We start from the raw sequence: 18,014 nt of genomic DNA, 5'->3' as shown, positions 1-18,014 counted from the left end.
TAAAAAAAAGAAAAATAGGGGGGGGGGGGGGGGGATAAAGTTATATATCTATTCTGCGTCCCTTGCGCTTAGTAAAATTTTCATTGCTTTGGGGCAGAAAATCAACAATCCCCCCTGCTAGCACTAACAGCGCAAATATACTTAGCTATATTTACATGCACATACACACACACAATTTTGCCCCCCCTGCCAAGGCAGTTTTGATATAAACTCAAGCTATTTGTTGAGTTTCAGCTATGGTCTTGTACCTAGCTGAAAATTTTCCTTTTACAGCCAGTTTAATTTGAATTGTGCTTCCTTATTAGTTTTTATAATTCAAATGAAACGCAGCACACATCCTTCAGTTTATTCTACAGGTGATGTCGGAGAAAAAAAAAAACAAACCTATGACCTGTAGTTTCAGTTGTTCCAAGGAGAAATTTGTATGGAATATATAATGAAAATTCAGATAAATAGATCACATTTCTTACCACGTCCCCAGGCTTGACAGAAACTGCCACCACTGCTCCAGGCATGGGAGATCTCAAAATGCTGGAGGTGTCCTCTACTGCTTTCTCTGGCATGTACTTGCTCAGCTCTGCAGCAATCTTCGTCAGTATTTGTAATTTGTACTAAAGAATAGGAAGAGGAATGTTTGAGAAAACTGCACCTTAGTGAATTCCAGTCAATAATCTGCACTATTTTATGGCATGTTTTTATATAGCACATCTGTTATCTGTTCTTCACTGGAGTGTCTAAAAAAATCACTGTTTGAAATCTTTATTCAGAGTTTCATTTTCAGGACGTAGAAAGAAAAATATGCAACCACAATCTGCAGCAATTGGAAATGGACTTTTTGGGAAAGTCTGCCAAATTTTCAATGACATGATTGGTTTAAAACATTACGTTTATTTTTTTAAATGTTTTTTAATCCTGTATTTAATGTTTGAAATTAATAACTTGCTTAGATTTTGTGATTAGAACATATTAAACTCTTTCAATTCCATTTTTCCATGCACAGACAGAATGAGGGAACACTGTAGTTGTATTGAATATACTTTATCTGTAATAAAAACTGTTCAGCAGCTGTTTTCTACCTTGAGAAAAAAAAAGAATTTTTTCTCTACTATGTTTTAGCAATTGGAAATGAAAAAGATTATGATGACCCTCAAGCATCTGAGAGCACCCCTTTAAACAAAACCTTTCTGAAAACACAGATATGTGCACACTAATTTCAGCACCGGGCTCTGAGTTTTTAAGAACTTGTAACCACTTTGACATATTTCATCGCACTTAACACAGATGGCCTTCACGTTTGTCCCAGTGCACTTGAGAGCGAATGCAAGACGCCAGTAGATGGCAGCAGGTCTCTGCCTGAAACTCCTGCCTCAACAAGGCCAAGTGAGTGAAGACCAGCACCACACTTCATCAATAATTTAAACAAAGGTTTTAATAATAAGCATGGGATGAACTGCATTTACAATTCAAATGTGTGCTTTGCTGATGTAAAGTTCAACACCTTGCTTTGAACAGTATGTTTTCCTCCAAGACAATTAGCTATTGTTTTATTGGCAATAAAATGTCTTTACTTTTCATTTTTACACGGACAGAAAAAATACGATATCCTTCTGGTGAAGGTAAGGGGGGACTCTGCCTTCTGCTTCTGTAGGGAGCAGAACAAGGTATTTAGAAATACGTGCAAAAGGTGATTAATTCTGCAATGACATCTTTAAAAAGCAGCTTTCAAAGCCAAATTAAAAATACATAACAGAGGATTATCATCCTCCATAAATGGCGTTTGGACGCACAAGATTATGTGCAACGAACAGTGCAGCCTTTCAGTTAGAAATACTTGCTTCTAATCAGAAATGCAAACTAACGGTTAAAAGATCCGATCCCCCACCACCACCCCAGTACAATGTCATAAAAACCCCACAACAATGCTCCCTTCAGCTGTAAGTGGCTCCCAAAGATTTGAGGACCCATTCCCAAACATGTGCCATCGTTACAACTGATGTGGCACAGGGAATCCAGCACCATTTTGTATGCAAAAAGCTGCTTTAACTCCAAGCCTCCTGCCGGCATCATCATGACAATTACGACTGTGGCACTCACATTTTCCAACCCAAAATGCAGCCAGTTCTCTCCCTACACAAGCAACGATGTTAAGCGTGGTGTGTCTCTTCCAGTTTCTTTTTCTAAAAGTAACGTGTGTGTGTGTGCGTGCGTGCACACGTGTTCACGTATGCACACTCGCACATATGCTGTAGGGAGAGGGGAGCTGATGCCTATCGATTTGATGGCATAAGTTGCGAATAGAATTGCAGCAGTGTGACAAGTCAAATAATAACATCTTATGCATGTTTCTTTACTCTTGAGTGTCTGTTTTGCAATCAAGACATACAAGTGTCTGCCAGTTTCTGAAGGATATGATCCTTAAGTGAAATTACTGTGCAAATAAAAGCTTTTTACTCCTATTAAAATTCATCTGAGTCATAAATGGCAAGGAAAAAAAGCTTGCAGAGTGTATTCTGCTGTCAATCTAATAAACATTCTGTGCAGAGGGACTATTTATCAAAGATAAATTGTACTTAAAAGTCCTTCATTAAATCTATGGGGGGGAATATAATTACACCAAATTGCACAGTTTCAGTATCCATGGTTAGTGTCGTCTTTGTACTCAGAGTTTGAAAATATATTAAAAAAAAAGAAATAAAAAAAGGAAGAACACAGAAATGTTAGATTCGCGTTGCCTCTTGCAAGAGACTGTTTTGATATGATTTCAGAGTATTAGGTTTAGATGCCATTTAGGTTTTTTAAGGCACATATAAAACTTGTGAGCAGCCCAATTTCAAAATTTAAAAGTTGAAGTGAAAGCTAGTCCTCCTGTATTCATCGAGGTTATGGTATTTTGCAGGGACTGAAATGCAGAATTCCCTGTGCACTCCACAGTGTACAGCGGGGGTGGGGGGACCACATTCCTCAGTATGCTGAACTTTAAAGCTCAGTCCTCCAATCCAAGTTAAAATATCCCTACCAAACATTGTTTTTACTATCTTTGTAATTTTCATATCTTTTAGATTCCTTTCTCTGCAGGACTCCTGCTTTGCTTGGAGTGAGATGTAAGAGTCAGTACACTCAAAGCTTTAAAACGCATGTCTTTGTTATTGATGAGCTGTTCCTTTTCCTTTTGTATTTGTTTATTGTTCTTTAGTCTGTTTGGGGGATAAGCAAGTTACTGTAATCAAAAAGTAAAAAATAACAACAGTAAACTTCTGGGGAAAGGCCTTTTTTGGCACAGTTAGTTCACAAATGACCTTTCAGAATATAAAAAAGACAAAGCTGCAAAGAAAGGTTCCTTCTTTAAGATTACCTTTGATGTATTTCTGCTGCTGGCTGGACCCCACCAAATACCCGCATTAAGTGTCCCTTTGTAACAGTGTTTCATTATGTCTGGGGGATGAGTTGTGCAGGGGGCTGTGCACCTAAACCTAGGCTCCGTGAGAGCCACAAGACTCTCTGGAAGACCACTTCAAACAACACCTGCCAGTGCTGCTACAACAAAGACAATTAAGAATATACCACATTTTTTCATTACGTGATTAACACTGCTGTTATGCCTTTGATTTAGTGAGGACAATGTTGAACAGAGGAAGCAGAAGTTTTGACATGCCACTAACGGAGTGCAGATGAGGTTCAGGTTTTCTTCCTTTATCCTCAGGAGGAGATGGGAGAAAGAAGAGGCGTGAACTGGGGAAGGCTGTAAAGTTGGGGTTATAAATAGAGACCAGAAGGTTTCCACTGACCTAAACCAGAAGAAACATCTGTTGGAGTCATAAATAGATTGCGGGTGGACTCTCCGAGCAAAGAAATCTGTTGGCCATCAGATCTGCGCTGGTGAGTAGTTGTCACCAGCCACTGCTCCACTCCGCAGGGTTTCAGAGCATAATTCTGCCAGCCAAAGTCAAGTCAATAAAGAGGTACCGGAAAGGAGCCATACAGCTTTTGATGGCATAGAAAACAGGTGTTTCTCTTCCACAAGACTCTGGGAGTGCTCAATCAGTTGACAAAAATTATAGCAGGGAAAAGTGATGTTATTTAATAGTTTTCTAAGGGTAACAGTATACTGTCCTACCTCTCCCACTAAATGAATAGCATGTTTCTGTAATGCAAAACTTCCTCTTACAACCAAATCCCCGTGACAAAAAAAAAGAAAAAAAAGGTGTAATAATAGCGGGGGGGTGGGGTGGGGGGGCAAAGTAAGTAAATACAGTGAAAATTATACCTTGGGTTTTCTGAACGTTTCTTTTTTATATATACACCATCCAAGTCAGTAGAGAAGCAGACCAGCTGCTACAAAAAAGGTAGCCAGGGCACATCTAATCCCATCTTTGCTTAGAAACAACTTCTGTGCTTGCACAGATACGGTTCCCTTGCCGTGTACAACAGGATATTGTAAACCTTCAGTAAAACTGCTCAAAACTGCCCTCTGTTACATTTCATACTACTTTATTAAATATGACCTTCCCTGTACACCTGAAACTCATGTCCCCAGAAGCTGTAAATGTTCAAACTCCATTGGAGATTTTATAGAGCAATCCAATGTATCACTACCCATATGTTTCCGACGGCAGCGTTTGGACTGCTGACCAGATGTGGATTTTCAGTATGCTCCACCTAAATGTTCAACCATGGTTCTCAAACGTCTGTCATTCCTGTGGTCAGAAGGGTGAAAATCTTATGTAGCTCAGATTTCAGCAGAGAATCTGTCTGCCGTGCATCTTCATTATTTTCACTAACCTTATAGCCTCATTTTTTGAATCAGTGAAATTTATTAACTGTGGTCACATAATTTCCCTTTAACATTGCTAATCCACATCCTGCCTCAAGTCACTTAACTGTTGTCACCTGCGGTTTGACGGTCATAGATTCACAAGCAGTATGTTACTCAGTATTCATCCAAAGTGATACTAAGCATAATGTTCCAGCACTGAACACAATGAGCACGCTGCCTTTTTTTATTAGCCATTATACATTTTAACTTCATGAACATACCCTTGCTGAGATTTCCTCCATGGCACCTAAACAGGAAAATGACGTATTTATTCCATATTACTTGAAGGTGTCAGGCACCACCTTCTTTCAGAGTCAAAGATTTCTTATTCAACGAGGAGACAAATGACATTTTGCAAATCACAGAGGCTTTTTTCCGAGCTCTGAGTTCTAGAGCTAATTTACTTCCACAGGGTGGTGGTGAGGGCTGGTATTAACACCTGCACGAAATAACGGCACTTTTAGTATAATGGGGGAGCAAACACTCAACGTGCTATGGAGACAGTTAAAAAAAAAAAAAAAAAAAAAAAACCCAAAAAAACCCAAAACACCCCCCAAAAAAAACCCAACCACAGGCATGAGCATGTCAGTAATATAAAAAAAAAAAAAAAAACAAAAAACCCCAGAAAACACCACACACGCACACAAAAAAAACCAACCCAAAATGAAAACAAACCCCCAGAACAGCCAGAGATCATGAACCTTTAGTAGCAGCGAAAGGAAAAGAGAAGCCTCACCACCACATGGTACACACTCCAGCAGCAGAAACTTAATTAGAAGTGTAATTCAGCCACATTTCCCACTTTCCAATCCTTGTGTGATACATAATTAACACTCTAGAGAAACCTAACGAGGGTTAAAGCCATGCAAAATTATATTCCCTCCACTTCAGACGAAGGCTGAACAGGCAGAATCAAAAACGTACAGACTGAAAGCTTGGAGATGTCCTCCTCTTGGAGCTAACATGCAGCCGAGCAAGGTGAAAGGAGCAGGGAGCGGGGAGGGAGCCAGGCGAGCGGAGCAGCCGCTACAGCTGCCGTCGCTGGAGCAGCCTGTTAGCATAATGCTTTGACAACTCCATCAGCGCAGTCTCAAGGTAGCTGTCAATCAGGATGCATCATTTAATACAACAGCACACTAAGGATTTTCTCCTACAACCCACATGACAGCGTATCTACAGCTCTATTTATATCAGCGCCCAGTTGTGTTTACAATGCTGTTGTAATTAGAAAAGATGCAACAGGCAGCAGTATTATTCAGATTTCCATCCTGCCATGCTGCCATGTAAAGTGCGATCTTGCTTCACAGAGTCATGCTAAATGACAAAAGCGCTATTTTCTTCAGTCTCAGTGCTCAGACAGCACTTCATTTGCAGCTATCTATAATTAGATTAATGGTGTAGTGCCATACAAAGCAGGCCCACTTCACATCAGATAGCATATGAATTAGGACAAACACTTATTTCAATTCCAGGCAGAGAAAGCAGTGACTGGGGTATTTAGCATACCCTTTATGGTGGAATGAGATGTTAATTGTGTACCATTACCTCTAAACTGCTTGCTTGTTGTATAAATCACTGTGCTAATTGATGCAGAGATAGAAACGTAGCCACAGGCAAGAAAGCAAGGGAATGAGAGCTGAAGATGGTGGATAAAGGATTATCGAGTAAAACCATATGGACATGAGATTCCTTTGAAATCTGCCCACAATCAGCACTACGATGAACTACGAGGAAAAAGTGCAGCATTGATGCCTAAGAAAAAAAAAAAAATGTATTTTACATCAGTGTTTCACAACAGAATCTTAATAGCGAATTGGAACCAAGCAGAAAACTGAAGAATAAATGTGTGTAATGAACCTCAACACGCACTTCCAGAAGACAAGTTGCAGTGTAGGCATGCTTTGGGAATAGTCACCACACTGCCTGGATCTGCGGCGCTTGAGTTAGTAACACTTGAAAACTATCCAGAGCAGATGTTCCCCAGACCCATCTGCAGACCAGAAATGCAGACTCTTTAAAATAGGAGGGGAAAAAAAAAAAACAAGAAAAAAAAAAAAACAAAAGCCAAACCCCTGAAGACATTGAAGTGGCTGCTGTTAAGTTACGTCCTAATAAGGAGGAAGAAGGGAAGCAGATTCAAGCTTCACACACCTGTAGTACCAACTACACACATACAGAGACAAGAAAATATCTGAAAATCCCCCTTCACATACTGCACAAGCAGGAGAGGAGAACCTCTCAGAAGTAACAAGTACTAGGACTTCTTTCTCACAGATGGGGTTTGTCATCTCTAAAACAGCATTATCGTCTCAGCAGAGTTCATAACTGCACTCCTCAGTGCAGATTCTCCCACCTTAAATAAATGGTAAGTTTGACCAAACCCTCTGCCCACACCCCCTACTATACAGAGCTGCAGCTTTCGCCTCTAGCTGGACACCTTTCATTCACAAAACGGATGGGACTAATGTTTCCAGGATCGTTCTCCACTCCGTTACATTTGGTTGAAGCTGATGCACTCAGCCAAAGTCACCGGAGAGCCAGAGGGCAAGCACACAACAGACATCCAGCCTGACTGCTCGAGCCTTGGTTTCCTGGCAAAGGTAGCTAAAAAGAGCATTATGAAAGGAGGATGAGCTACAATGCTATCTTGAGCATCACATTCAAGGACAAGCCAACTGGGTGACATGCTCCCCTTTAAGCCATGCTCCTTCCCCTGCAGACACTGCAAATCTGTTTGGCATAACTTTTATTCTGAAGAAGAGCAGCTCTAGTATGCGTGCTGGAGCCAACACCACTGCACTCCAAATCATCTACCCTCTGCCCCCAAATTATTACATAAAGTTTTTTCTTAAATTCCTTGATCAGAAAACTTCATTGAACTTGCACACAGCTAAGACTTGACTTCTTAGTTTGATCACTAACAAAATTCCAAGACAAAATGTTAACAACTAAAATGTTACTCAAGGTCCTGTTGTAGGAAAATGTATTCCCCTCGCTCAGAACACAATACTTAAGAACTAATGCTGACTTTCAGCCACAAGCTCCAAGATCTTAGCAAAGTGAAATAAACTCCCCAAAAATACAAGGTATCTTCCCCTTGAGTGTTTAATCCCCACTGGTCTTCAGTGTTTGATACTGCCTTCGCTTAAAAGAGCAAAGAGAATGCATTACATTTACCAGTTATCTCACTGTCCTAAGGCTCATAAAAAGAGTGAGATGATGGAATTTCCAATATTGTTTAAAATTTTCTTTTGGAACTACTTGTTTTTCCTACTAATGGCAGCTAATTATTACTGGGAGGGGGGAGGAGGGGTAAGTGTTGCAGTAGTGTTTATTGACCTTGACCTCCGCTCCCAAATACAAATAGCTATTTGTATATGGGTATCCATGAACATAAGGGAGGGCTTAGGGGTGGACAGTTAGCCATTACAAACAAGCAGGACTAATGCAAAAATTACTGCTTGCTGCAAAACTAAGTGAATAGCATAAGGGAATCATATATTGGTTGACAAAGTGCTTCAATTACTTCGAGAGTAACCTTTAAATCACTTCCAACACAGTACACCAAACAGGAGTAAGTAGAGTGACGTTAAAGACACTGTTTTGAAATGACAGTAGAGTTTAAAAGATTAGATTTTGTTCGCCAGACATACAAAGCCAGTGGATCATCCTCTTTTATCACCGAAGCCTACAACCTCAAGGAAATGCTAGACATATCTGGCCAACCAAAGGGACCTATGAAACAGAAACAAGTGGCAGTAGGAAAAAAAGACCCTGTGTTGACTACTTTGAAATAACACCTCCCACCTCCCAAGTGTGTGGCTGGTTGACATAAATGGAAACGCACTGAGGAAAAGAGCTGTGAATCTAGGTAACAGTCCTGTTCCTAATCATTAATCACTTTTTTTAGACCTTTTAAACTAGCCCATTAGAGCCTGCAGCAAAATGCCAACACTCCCATCACCTGCATGTCAGCAGGGCTGGTGTTAACAGCAGAAAATATATGGTTTCTGTGACTGTGCCCCAGTTCTACAGCATTTGCTACCTTTAATTGAAAAAGGCAGTTAAACACAAGGTAAATCATTCTGTTAGCTAAGCTGTTTAGTAACATATAATTGATAACATCAATATGTTACAGTGACATAATGCATCGCTTTCATCACTCTTACGCTTCAAATACAGTCAACTTATATTTCAAACATTTACTTTATATCCACTATTTTATGAAGAAGCCAGGGAGAACCGCCTTGAGTACCACACGTGGAACATACGTAGGACACCCACCACTGCCTCAAATCATCTGGGAGTTGGTTAGAAACAGGTTCCTGCCACAACGCTTGCAACTTTGTGAAAATGGTTTAGTTATGTCATTAACAACTTGCTTTTTGTCTCTAAAGACCAGAAGGCAAAACAAAATCTGCTACCACTTTGAACCTCCATTACCTAATGTAACTGTACTATTTGTTTGCCCTGAGATTTCAGTTTTATCATAGACAAAATGGCTAGGAAGGCTCAGTACTCTGAAAATAAAAATATGCTGCCTCCTAAGTAGCTGCTTGCTCTCCTCCTGTTCTTATAACTAGAAAGCAGCTACAGGTAGTGATTATCACTACAACCACACCTTTAAACATCTTTTACGGAGAAGTTCTACTGTCCTGGAGTTCACTGTCCAAGAAGAGTTATGCAGATGTTCAAATACTAAAGGTTGCAATGAACTGCACTGATTGTGGGTGACCAGGAAGCTGTCTGTATGTCTTGCTAAGGTAACCGTTAGAGTAACACATTCTCAGAGCCATAAAAAACAAGTCAATTGATAACGAACTGCACAAGGCTCACAAAAGCAACCTGTACAGTTTGGTTTGGCTAGAGACCCAGGTATCGGCTTATATAAAGGGAAAAGCCAACATGTGCAAAAGTATAGTACCAATTAGATAGCAACCCAACCAGTAAGTAGGTTACTTACTGTTTTTCAGTCTGGTTCACTTTGGTTAACTACAAATTTGTAAGTTATTCAGTAAGTTCAGTAAAGAAGTACCTCTTGAAAAGCACTATCAGATTTGAGGCACAACACGTTCATCTCCATAAAAACAAACAAACCAGCCACTAATGAGTAGAATTGATTTACAGCCATGTCAAACAAATGCTGCTTAATTTCTAGACACCAATGTTTTTCTCCACCTGAATGGCCAGGGAATAATAAATGTTTGACTCCCCTTCAAGCTCAGCACTTCTTTGGCACTCATGTAAAGGGAAGAAAAAGCAGAGCACAGAGGTCTTTCGTTCACTGTGAGGCTACCTACAACCATGCAGAGCATTTAGACAGGTCTTATTTTCCACTGACTGCAAAATGGTTTTAGCCTGTGCATTTCATAGGGAGAAAATTGCAGAGCAAACCGCATTCTTTCACAGCTTACAAAGTTTTCTAATGGTTGGGCAAGCACTGGTTAGAGCTTGGTCTGTTAAATTGCCTTGGAGTGCTTCCAAATACCACTTGGTAAACCACAGCATCTTTCTGTTTTGTTTTCTATAACAGGTAGCATGATGACATCTACAAACAGAGAAAAATGTGTGTAGGAGGCCAAGGTCTTTTCACAGAGATTGATTCAGTTTACAAAGCTCTCTGGATTGAAATATGTATTTAAGGAAGTTTAACATGAAGCCCCTTGAACCTGAGCAAGTCCAGATGCATTTTTAAGGATGTTGCAAACTCAAAATTCAAAGCGGGGCTCTAGATGGTCATGAGGGGAAGTTGTGAGACAGGAGTGACTACCTGTACAAGAACTCAAGCCATTTAAGATGGTGCAGCCTTACATAAGCTGTATCTTCCTGACAAATGCTCTGTTCTCACACCACCACAATTACACTGCTTGGCAACTGATTTAGGGGTTTTAGTAGCATTATTATTCAGGTTAGAGATAGAGAGACTTTATATCCTGGATTTGGTTTGTCCTGTACTGGTTTCTGTCAGTAGTCGCACTGTTTTCAGTAAGTTCACGGTCTCACCCAAGGTACTTCAATGAGAACTTTCAATTCAACAAGAACTAAGTGAGTTGCTACACTGCACATTAACACAGATAAACCTGCCTGGAAAAAATTTGTTTGTTTGAAAATGAATGCCTCATTCTTACTGTCTTCTTCAGGGTGGGGCTGGTGAAAAACTACTAAATAATGCAGGGAAAGTTGTGCTCTACATTTTTATTCTTCAGTTTAAGGAAACTTAGTTTTTATTTCAGATGCAGTAAAATTAACAAAAAAAGACTGATGGTAAGATTACGAAAATCCACAGAAACTCTATAAGCAATACAACAGGTTTTAATTATGTGTCTTAATTACTCTGAATACTAAATCATCATGGAAGTCTCAGCAATAGTGCAGCTACAGCACCAGTATTACACCTGTTTCCTACCATTAAATTTCCAGGGATCATTTTGTCGCATTAGGATGGATAGCTACACTAGCAACAGGTGCATATTCTCTAATCTTTGTATTTCAGAAATGTTGCATATTTGCTGTTGCGTGTATGACTACTGGCAGCACTATGCATGTAGGACTTAAAATGCTCTTTCACCTTACTGACAAGCATTTTTATAATTCAAACCTTACATGACAGTCTTTGCTAATATCCAAGGGCTAGATCTAATAAAAGACTTACATACCCAAAGCAGGACACTTGGGCAGAACTGAAGCACCTAAGTCCAAAACAGCAGTAAAAACTCCTGATCATTTCTCACTTAACACTCAAGGTACTTCTATTCTATCCTCCTCTCTGGTTCAAAATACATGTTTAGAGTTCTGCTGCTGCACCTCCTCAGAATGAAGTAATACACCTACTTCCTTCTTCAAGCGCAGATCTGGAAGTCAAGCCCAGAAGTCAGGAAAGCAGAGTCTAGTTCTGCTCCAGGGACCATTTCTACATTTTTCTTTCAACTGACATTATATATCATACATAAAATATTGCAGAGCAGACAGGAAAAAAAAATAGAAAATTCAAGATCAAATGGACAGTAAAAATTGAAAAAAAAGAAAATTCTCAAAGACTAGCCTCTTGTTTTCAGCTTTAAGCACTCATGTAGTCAAACATATCTCCTATGTGTACTAATGAATTGGAGCAGCTATATCAAAACCAGGCTTTTATTTATAAATAATTCTGTTCACACAAAGTTAGTATTTGCCAAATACACTTTAGACAATTTATGACTGCACTGTCTTAGCCCAAAGCTGTAACACGTAAGAGGCTCAGGTAAGAAGCGAGTCCTGGGAGTCATTTATCAGTGAACAGCAGTATTACTCAGTGCATTTGGGACTGAGTGTGTAGTAATGAACATTATTGTATGCAATTACGCTTGATAAGGCAGTTGAATGCAATTACCCAAATGAAGATCGGACCAGAGTACCTTAGTTAACAGCTTGTAACCATCCCCCCAAAGATATTTCAGTGTGAGCTTTGGCCACTACCTTACAATTGATTTAACCTCTGTCCTCAGGGCATTATTTTGAAGTTGTTGGTTAAAGTGATTTAGCATTTATTTTTTTAATTCGACTAAGTTTTAGTGAGGCATTCAGAGCACGGAGTATATTGATCTCCGTATTTTCATCTCTGCTCCTGACTCAATTTTTGACATAACAATTAAACGATCACGTGAGACCGCTTCTGATGATCCTAATGAAAACAATGGAGAAAGAAAGCTAGGAATATTTCTTTAAATGCAAATGAAACTCAAAGATAACGGACTTTGAATAAATATTTCATTAGTCCTACTCTTCACTTCACTGAACAATCATTTTTTTTATGCCATGGGAAATATATTTGCAATTACCATTATAGAATTTCTTTTAGAGATGCATTTTATGTTCCTTTTCTATCTTATTATGTGTCTAAAGTATGTTTATTTCTCACACCAGCATTTTTCCTAGTATAATCCAACAGAATGATTGCGCAGACAACCTACAGTAGTCCTGGACTATTACATTTGCACGTACTACTGATTTAGGCACAAGAGCTATTTTCCAGGGTCACCAGGCTAATTTCTCTGCTGGTTTAAAAGGTGAAATGTAACCTGTAGTGTACTTACTTCAATCAGTAGAGAACTTGGTTGTGTTTCTTTAACTGTGGTTCCTTGCTTCAAAAAACCAAAACCACTATTCCAAGAAATCTGAACTCATTCTCAAGTCTGTTGTTGATCATACAGTGAATTTCTCTGCCCCAGGAGAAGCCTAGGAGTGATCCACTGGCCACGAGGTGAAACCCAGTCAATTGGAAAGAATTTTAACAGCGATAACACGGAAAAGTAATACATCCACAGTTCCGTCTCTATTTCCAACATACCAGTTAATCACACTTCGCATAAATAACAACCCGGGTCTGTGTATCAATAATTACATAAACCTGGTGTGGGAACAGGAAAAGAAGTTCAGAAAAACAAAAACACTGCTGAGAAATAGGAATTCCTAAGCATTGCTGTGTAGAGCAAAATGAGGATGAGGAGAAGGAATGGGTTGTAAGCCGGAAATAATCAGTACTGATTTTATCCACTGCAATAATCTCACTACTCAGTATAACGTTAGGAAGAAACATGCAAGTTATTCTGATGCTTTGAATCTTCCCAGTCTGTCTGTCAAATTTGCAAAGAAATAGAAACGAGAACATTTCACAGTGGGATAAAATCAGAGTTGAATAGATCTGTTTTATAACATTATTTACAAATAAAATTCTAAAGTGAGACACATTGCAAAAAAACCAAAACAAAACACCTTCTTTCTTTTCTTTCCTTTCCTCTTTTTTTTTTAAACTTAAATGTATCCAACATGACTGGAATTTGGCTGACAAGGCAATTCTGCTCAGAGTGCTAAACGAGGACTTTCATCAGTAGATGACTAAAACCGCAACACACATGACCAAGCAGGGTAGATATTCTGGAAGGACAATCGAGATGCAGCTCAGCACTCCATACCTCAAAATGGACTCATAATTTAAATATTTACAAATTTGACTACAGGGTGCTCAAAGAAGACCACTCCTGCTGCGTAAGGCAGGCCATTCTGCAATCAGGGGTGGAGAAAGAGCACAAGGAAGGAACAAAACAAGTTCTGTGGCTTAAAGGCTAAGAAACTCCGCTGGGGACAGGTGAAAAATACCTTGTAGTCTCTGATCCCTGAGTTACTGTCCCAGGTCCAACATGGTGGAACCGGATGCTCTCCTGTTGTCTGGCTTTCTTCTTCCCAGAGAGCTGTGGTTTTCCCGAGCTTTCGGGAAGGAGGACACGCCTCTCCAGAATGAACTCATAAAAGGGGGTGTGTTGAGAGATTCGGCGACATCTTGCTTTCCCCTCTGCTCTATCTGCCCTCCTCTCTATCTTGTCCGTGCTGCGGCTCTCTCAAATATGCTGCACAGGACGCTTGAATCTTACGCCCCCAGACTGGAAACTTTTATCAAGGAGAGAAAGACACATCCGTGACCTGCTGTTTCCCTGAAGCAGTAAAAGACTCCTTCTGCAGAATGGGTAGGACCTTCTCCATTTTCTGCTGATTCCTGGCAGGGGTGGTGTGTGAACTGTTTTGCTGTGACGGACACAGCGATTCCCCCTTATCTCTGCGGTGGATGAAGTAGGCACCAACGCACAGTGGAATTTGAAGATATTCCCTTAAGACGCGACCTGGCTGGCCCGCGGCTCAGATGTGTGTCTGTGGGAGTCTGGGAAGAGCTCTCCTTAGCAAAGAAGAGTTCTCTGCAGCCACCCCAGAGGAAAGAGGGACTATGTTGTATTAGCATAAAAGGTTTGCTTCAGGAGAAAGTTCCTTATCGAGAACTTTTTGTCAGGTGAACAGATTGGATTCTTCCTTCCCCCTTCCCCCCCACTGGTGTGGCGAGCCATTGTGGGGGGGCAGTTTGTTTGTAAGCGGGGATTGTTCCAACCGGGAGATTTTATGTGTAACTGTACACTTTTATCTATTCTCCCTTTATCTCTTTCTCTCCCTTTTCCAGTCCGGTTTAACTTTGAAAATGATTTTATTTTGCGGGCGTTTCTCTATTAAACTTTTCTGTTTCTATCCTTTTCATATGTAGTCTGTGTGTTATAATTTCCTTTGCTTTTCCAGCCGACATACTATTTTGTCGCATCCCTTTCAGTGGGAAACAGCCCCCCTTTTTCAAACTGCGACAGTTACCCAGCTACCTAGTCCGACACAGGGAAATGATTCTGAAAATGGGTACTAGAATCTGTTTTCCCAGCAAAATGGATGGAGGACTAGGTTTCCCCTCCACCACCCTAAGACTTGGCAATTACAATTTACTGCAGGCACAGAGCAGATTTTAATTCTACCATATGGATGCCAGTACAGTACCCCTATCTCCAGCCCTTGTAGGCAAGCGCTCTCAGCAGCAAAGGGAACTGCAAAAAGTGAGCATCCCTACCTTCTACCACTAGGAATTTTGACAAATTTTGTGGCCACAGCTGCTACGCTTTGGCTTAAACTCAACACTGCCCACCCATACTAGATATTTTCTGAAGGCTGTTCTCTCAGAAGACTTGAGATGAGTTTGAGTATTTTATTTCAGCATCCCAGTGAGGATAAGCAAACATTTGATAGCTAGTTCCCCAGAGCACGGCTGCTGAGAAGATGCAGGCACCTTTAGTTAGACAACTGTGAAACCTATCTTAGGTGTCCTGAGGATACTTACAAGGTTACTGGATCTTAAGCTTCTTGGATCACTTACTTTGACTCAGACACCCAAATTGCACTTGAATCCTGCAGTAGGTGCCAAAACAGGCACTTTAGCCCCTCTGGACCCTTAAGCCCAATGCCTAAAGACATGTGAATACATGACACTGAAGTACTGTTGTAAAAAAAAGTATATATAATCATACTGATGTTTATGTCAATACCTGTAACACTGATTACTGTTTATTATTCATCTACTTCAATTTCTCTACAGACAAATTTCACTCAAGATAAGATTGTATCCATCAGTTATAGTCATGAGGCTCCTATCCTGTGCCTCCTTTTCAAATACAACTGTTTTCATTCCTCCAGGTCTTTTGACCTCATTGCTGTTTCCAAAAGTGTTGAATTCTAGATAGCTGTTCAGCCAGTAACAACTTGGTTCTGAGTTACTTGATCTTAAATATCTAAAATGAAACAAGGGCCACAGGGCACTGGCGGAATTCTCCGTGTCTCCTGCTCTCTTCATATGGTCTGTGATAATCGATGATTTATTTTCTTAAATACTAAGACTTCAAGATTAATTGTACAGCCTATGAAGACAATGTTTGGGGTACATGATCAACGACTAAATCTCAGTTACACGGTTTCCTGTAATCCAAAAAAGTGTTCCATGTTTCAGAGTTTCACTGCTTTAGCTGCTGCTGTTTAACGACTTTACTGGAATATATTTCGTTATCATTACAGGGGAGCAGATGCAAGAGCAATGGCGAGGCTATCTCCACAACTTACTCATGTCGGTGGCAGTTGTGCTTATTGCACTTGTCCTTTCTTACTATTCTTTCATAGAGCGAATAGCTTGAAAGATGAGCAAGTAAAAAGGTATAATCAACACAACTCCCTTCTCTCTGAGTATTTGCTTATTTTGGAAGATAAGGAGTTTTGACAGCAGAGTACATTATTCAGAATAACACTTGAAGCTTCAAAATCTGCTGACCTACAACATAACCTATTTTGCTGCAGTCCGTGAAGACTGCAGTTCCACTTACAGTGTCAGAGGATCTGGTACCAGTTGGGCTCCTACCTCAAGACTGATGAGAGGCATTGGATTTCTCTCCCTCCTTTAATACAAAACCAGAATGTGTTTACTGCCATTATGGAGTGGTAACCTTGCTAAAGCTTGCAGCTGTAGCTTGCCTCATGATATCATACTATTACATGACCTTCACTGTTTATATAGTCAATAGAACATAATTAAATGACTTCATAGAATCAAATTAATTTCTCCTATGCCGTATTCATTTTAAAATAGAATCAATATTATTTACCCTACCTGACAATAATGCCCTGTGCTTCACATAGGATTGATTCAATACCAGCAGGTAGTTATCAATGAATGCACTTTGTTGTCGTAAATGAACACAATCAATACTCAGAAATGTGAGTTTTCTGGCATATGACTGAATTGTAACTGAAGTGAAGGCTGAGGTTTTTTCAGGTCTTTTTACTACTTCTTTTAGGTTTCACATAAGGAAAATCTGAATTTCATGGTCAGCACCAGTACAGTAGCGATCTGAAAAATTACCAGGCAGCACCAGTGCACATTGAACACCATTATCCTCTGACAAGATTATGCTGCATAAGATAGCAGACAGAAATAAAGAAAACTCAAGAAAGAAATATCAGAGATTCTCAGCATCATGATTCAAACATAATTGTTTGAACTCTTTAAGTATCACATGAGTATCATGTGAAAGACAACTCTGTAATGTAAAGGGCACATTGTATGAATTTCAATTTGTTCTCTTCAAAACAGAGTAAGAAACAAAAGCTATGGTTCTTGGAAGGATATCCCAAGACATCATTCTTCATTTAGAACACAAAGTATGAATGTAGTATCAGAAGAATAAGTTACACTACCTACATTGAAAATGAAACTAATGTCAATGAGATTGACAGAACTTTTCTGTTAACTTCAAAATTAACTAAAAACAGGGACTTTGGCAAAGTCATTTCACTTACAGCAATTTTAAAGTAAGTATGTGAAAAGGAGATTTTAGAAGACCTTAACGATATGGGCATCCCTGACCACTCTCTTTCAGTGTGAGCTCTCTCCCTTCTGTGTCCTTTAACTTGAACAATCCTTCAGCTTTTTAATCTTTTTAAGGTAGCCCTCATTTTCCCAGGAGTAACTTAACCTAACTTGCACTATTTCTGAAGTCATGCTGCACTAGTCATTTTCCCAGCTACCAACGTACCTCAACGTCTACATGAAATGAGCAATTCCGCTTTTACTTTATAGAAAACTCTAGGCACACTGAAGAAAAGCACTTCCACAGCACACTTGATCTCATGTTTTACTACTGACTTACTTTGTGTAAAAGCCAAGAAAACAAAAGCAGAATGCTTTAGAATAACATTAGCACATTTTTATATATTTATTGAAAGGGAGGTGAATGATGATTTTAAACACAAACAGTCTTTACAGTTCACATTCTCCAGAAATCAACTACAACTTCATGGCTTTTTTTATACATGTGTT

The 18,014-nt window shown here is 39.7% G+C and overlaps 1 protein-coding gene across 1 annotated transcript in view; it reads right to left on the bottom strand.

Annotated features, from left to right (window-relative positions):
* The window catches only part of LOC104493435 (propionyl-CoA carboxylase alpha chain, mitochondrial-like), a gene marked incomplete at its 5' end in the record, with an annotated part of 139,823 nt that overhangs the window by 15,926 nt on the left and 105,883 nt on the right, over positions 1–18,014 (bottom strand). The window contains 1 exon segment of the mRNA XM_010136112.1: positions 471–611. Coding sequence (XP_010134414.1) covers positions 471–611 — 141 coding nt within the window.

The sequence above is a fragment of the Buceros rhinoceros genome, unplaced genomic scaffold, assembly GCF_000710305.1.
Source record: "Buceros rhinoceros silvestris isolate BGI_N320 unplaced genomic scaffold, ASM71030v1 scaffold2990, whole genome shotgun sequence".
In the NCBI taxonomy this organism is placed as follows: domain Eukaryota; kingdom Metazoa; phylum Chordata; class Aves; order Bucerotiformes; family Bucerotidae; genus Buceros; species Buceros rhinoceros.
The sequence above is the reverse complement of the archived record's forward strand: the minus strand, read 5'-3'. Positions and strand labels throughout refer to the sequence as shown.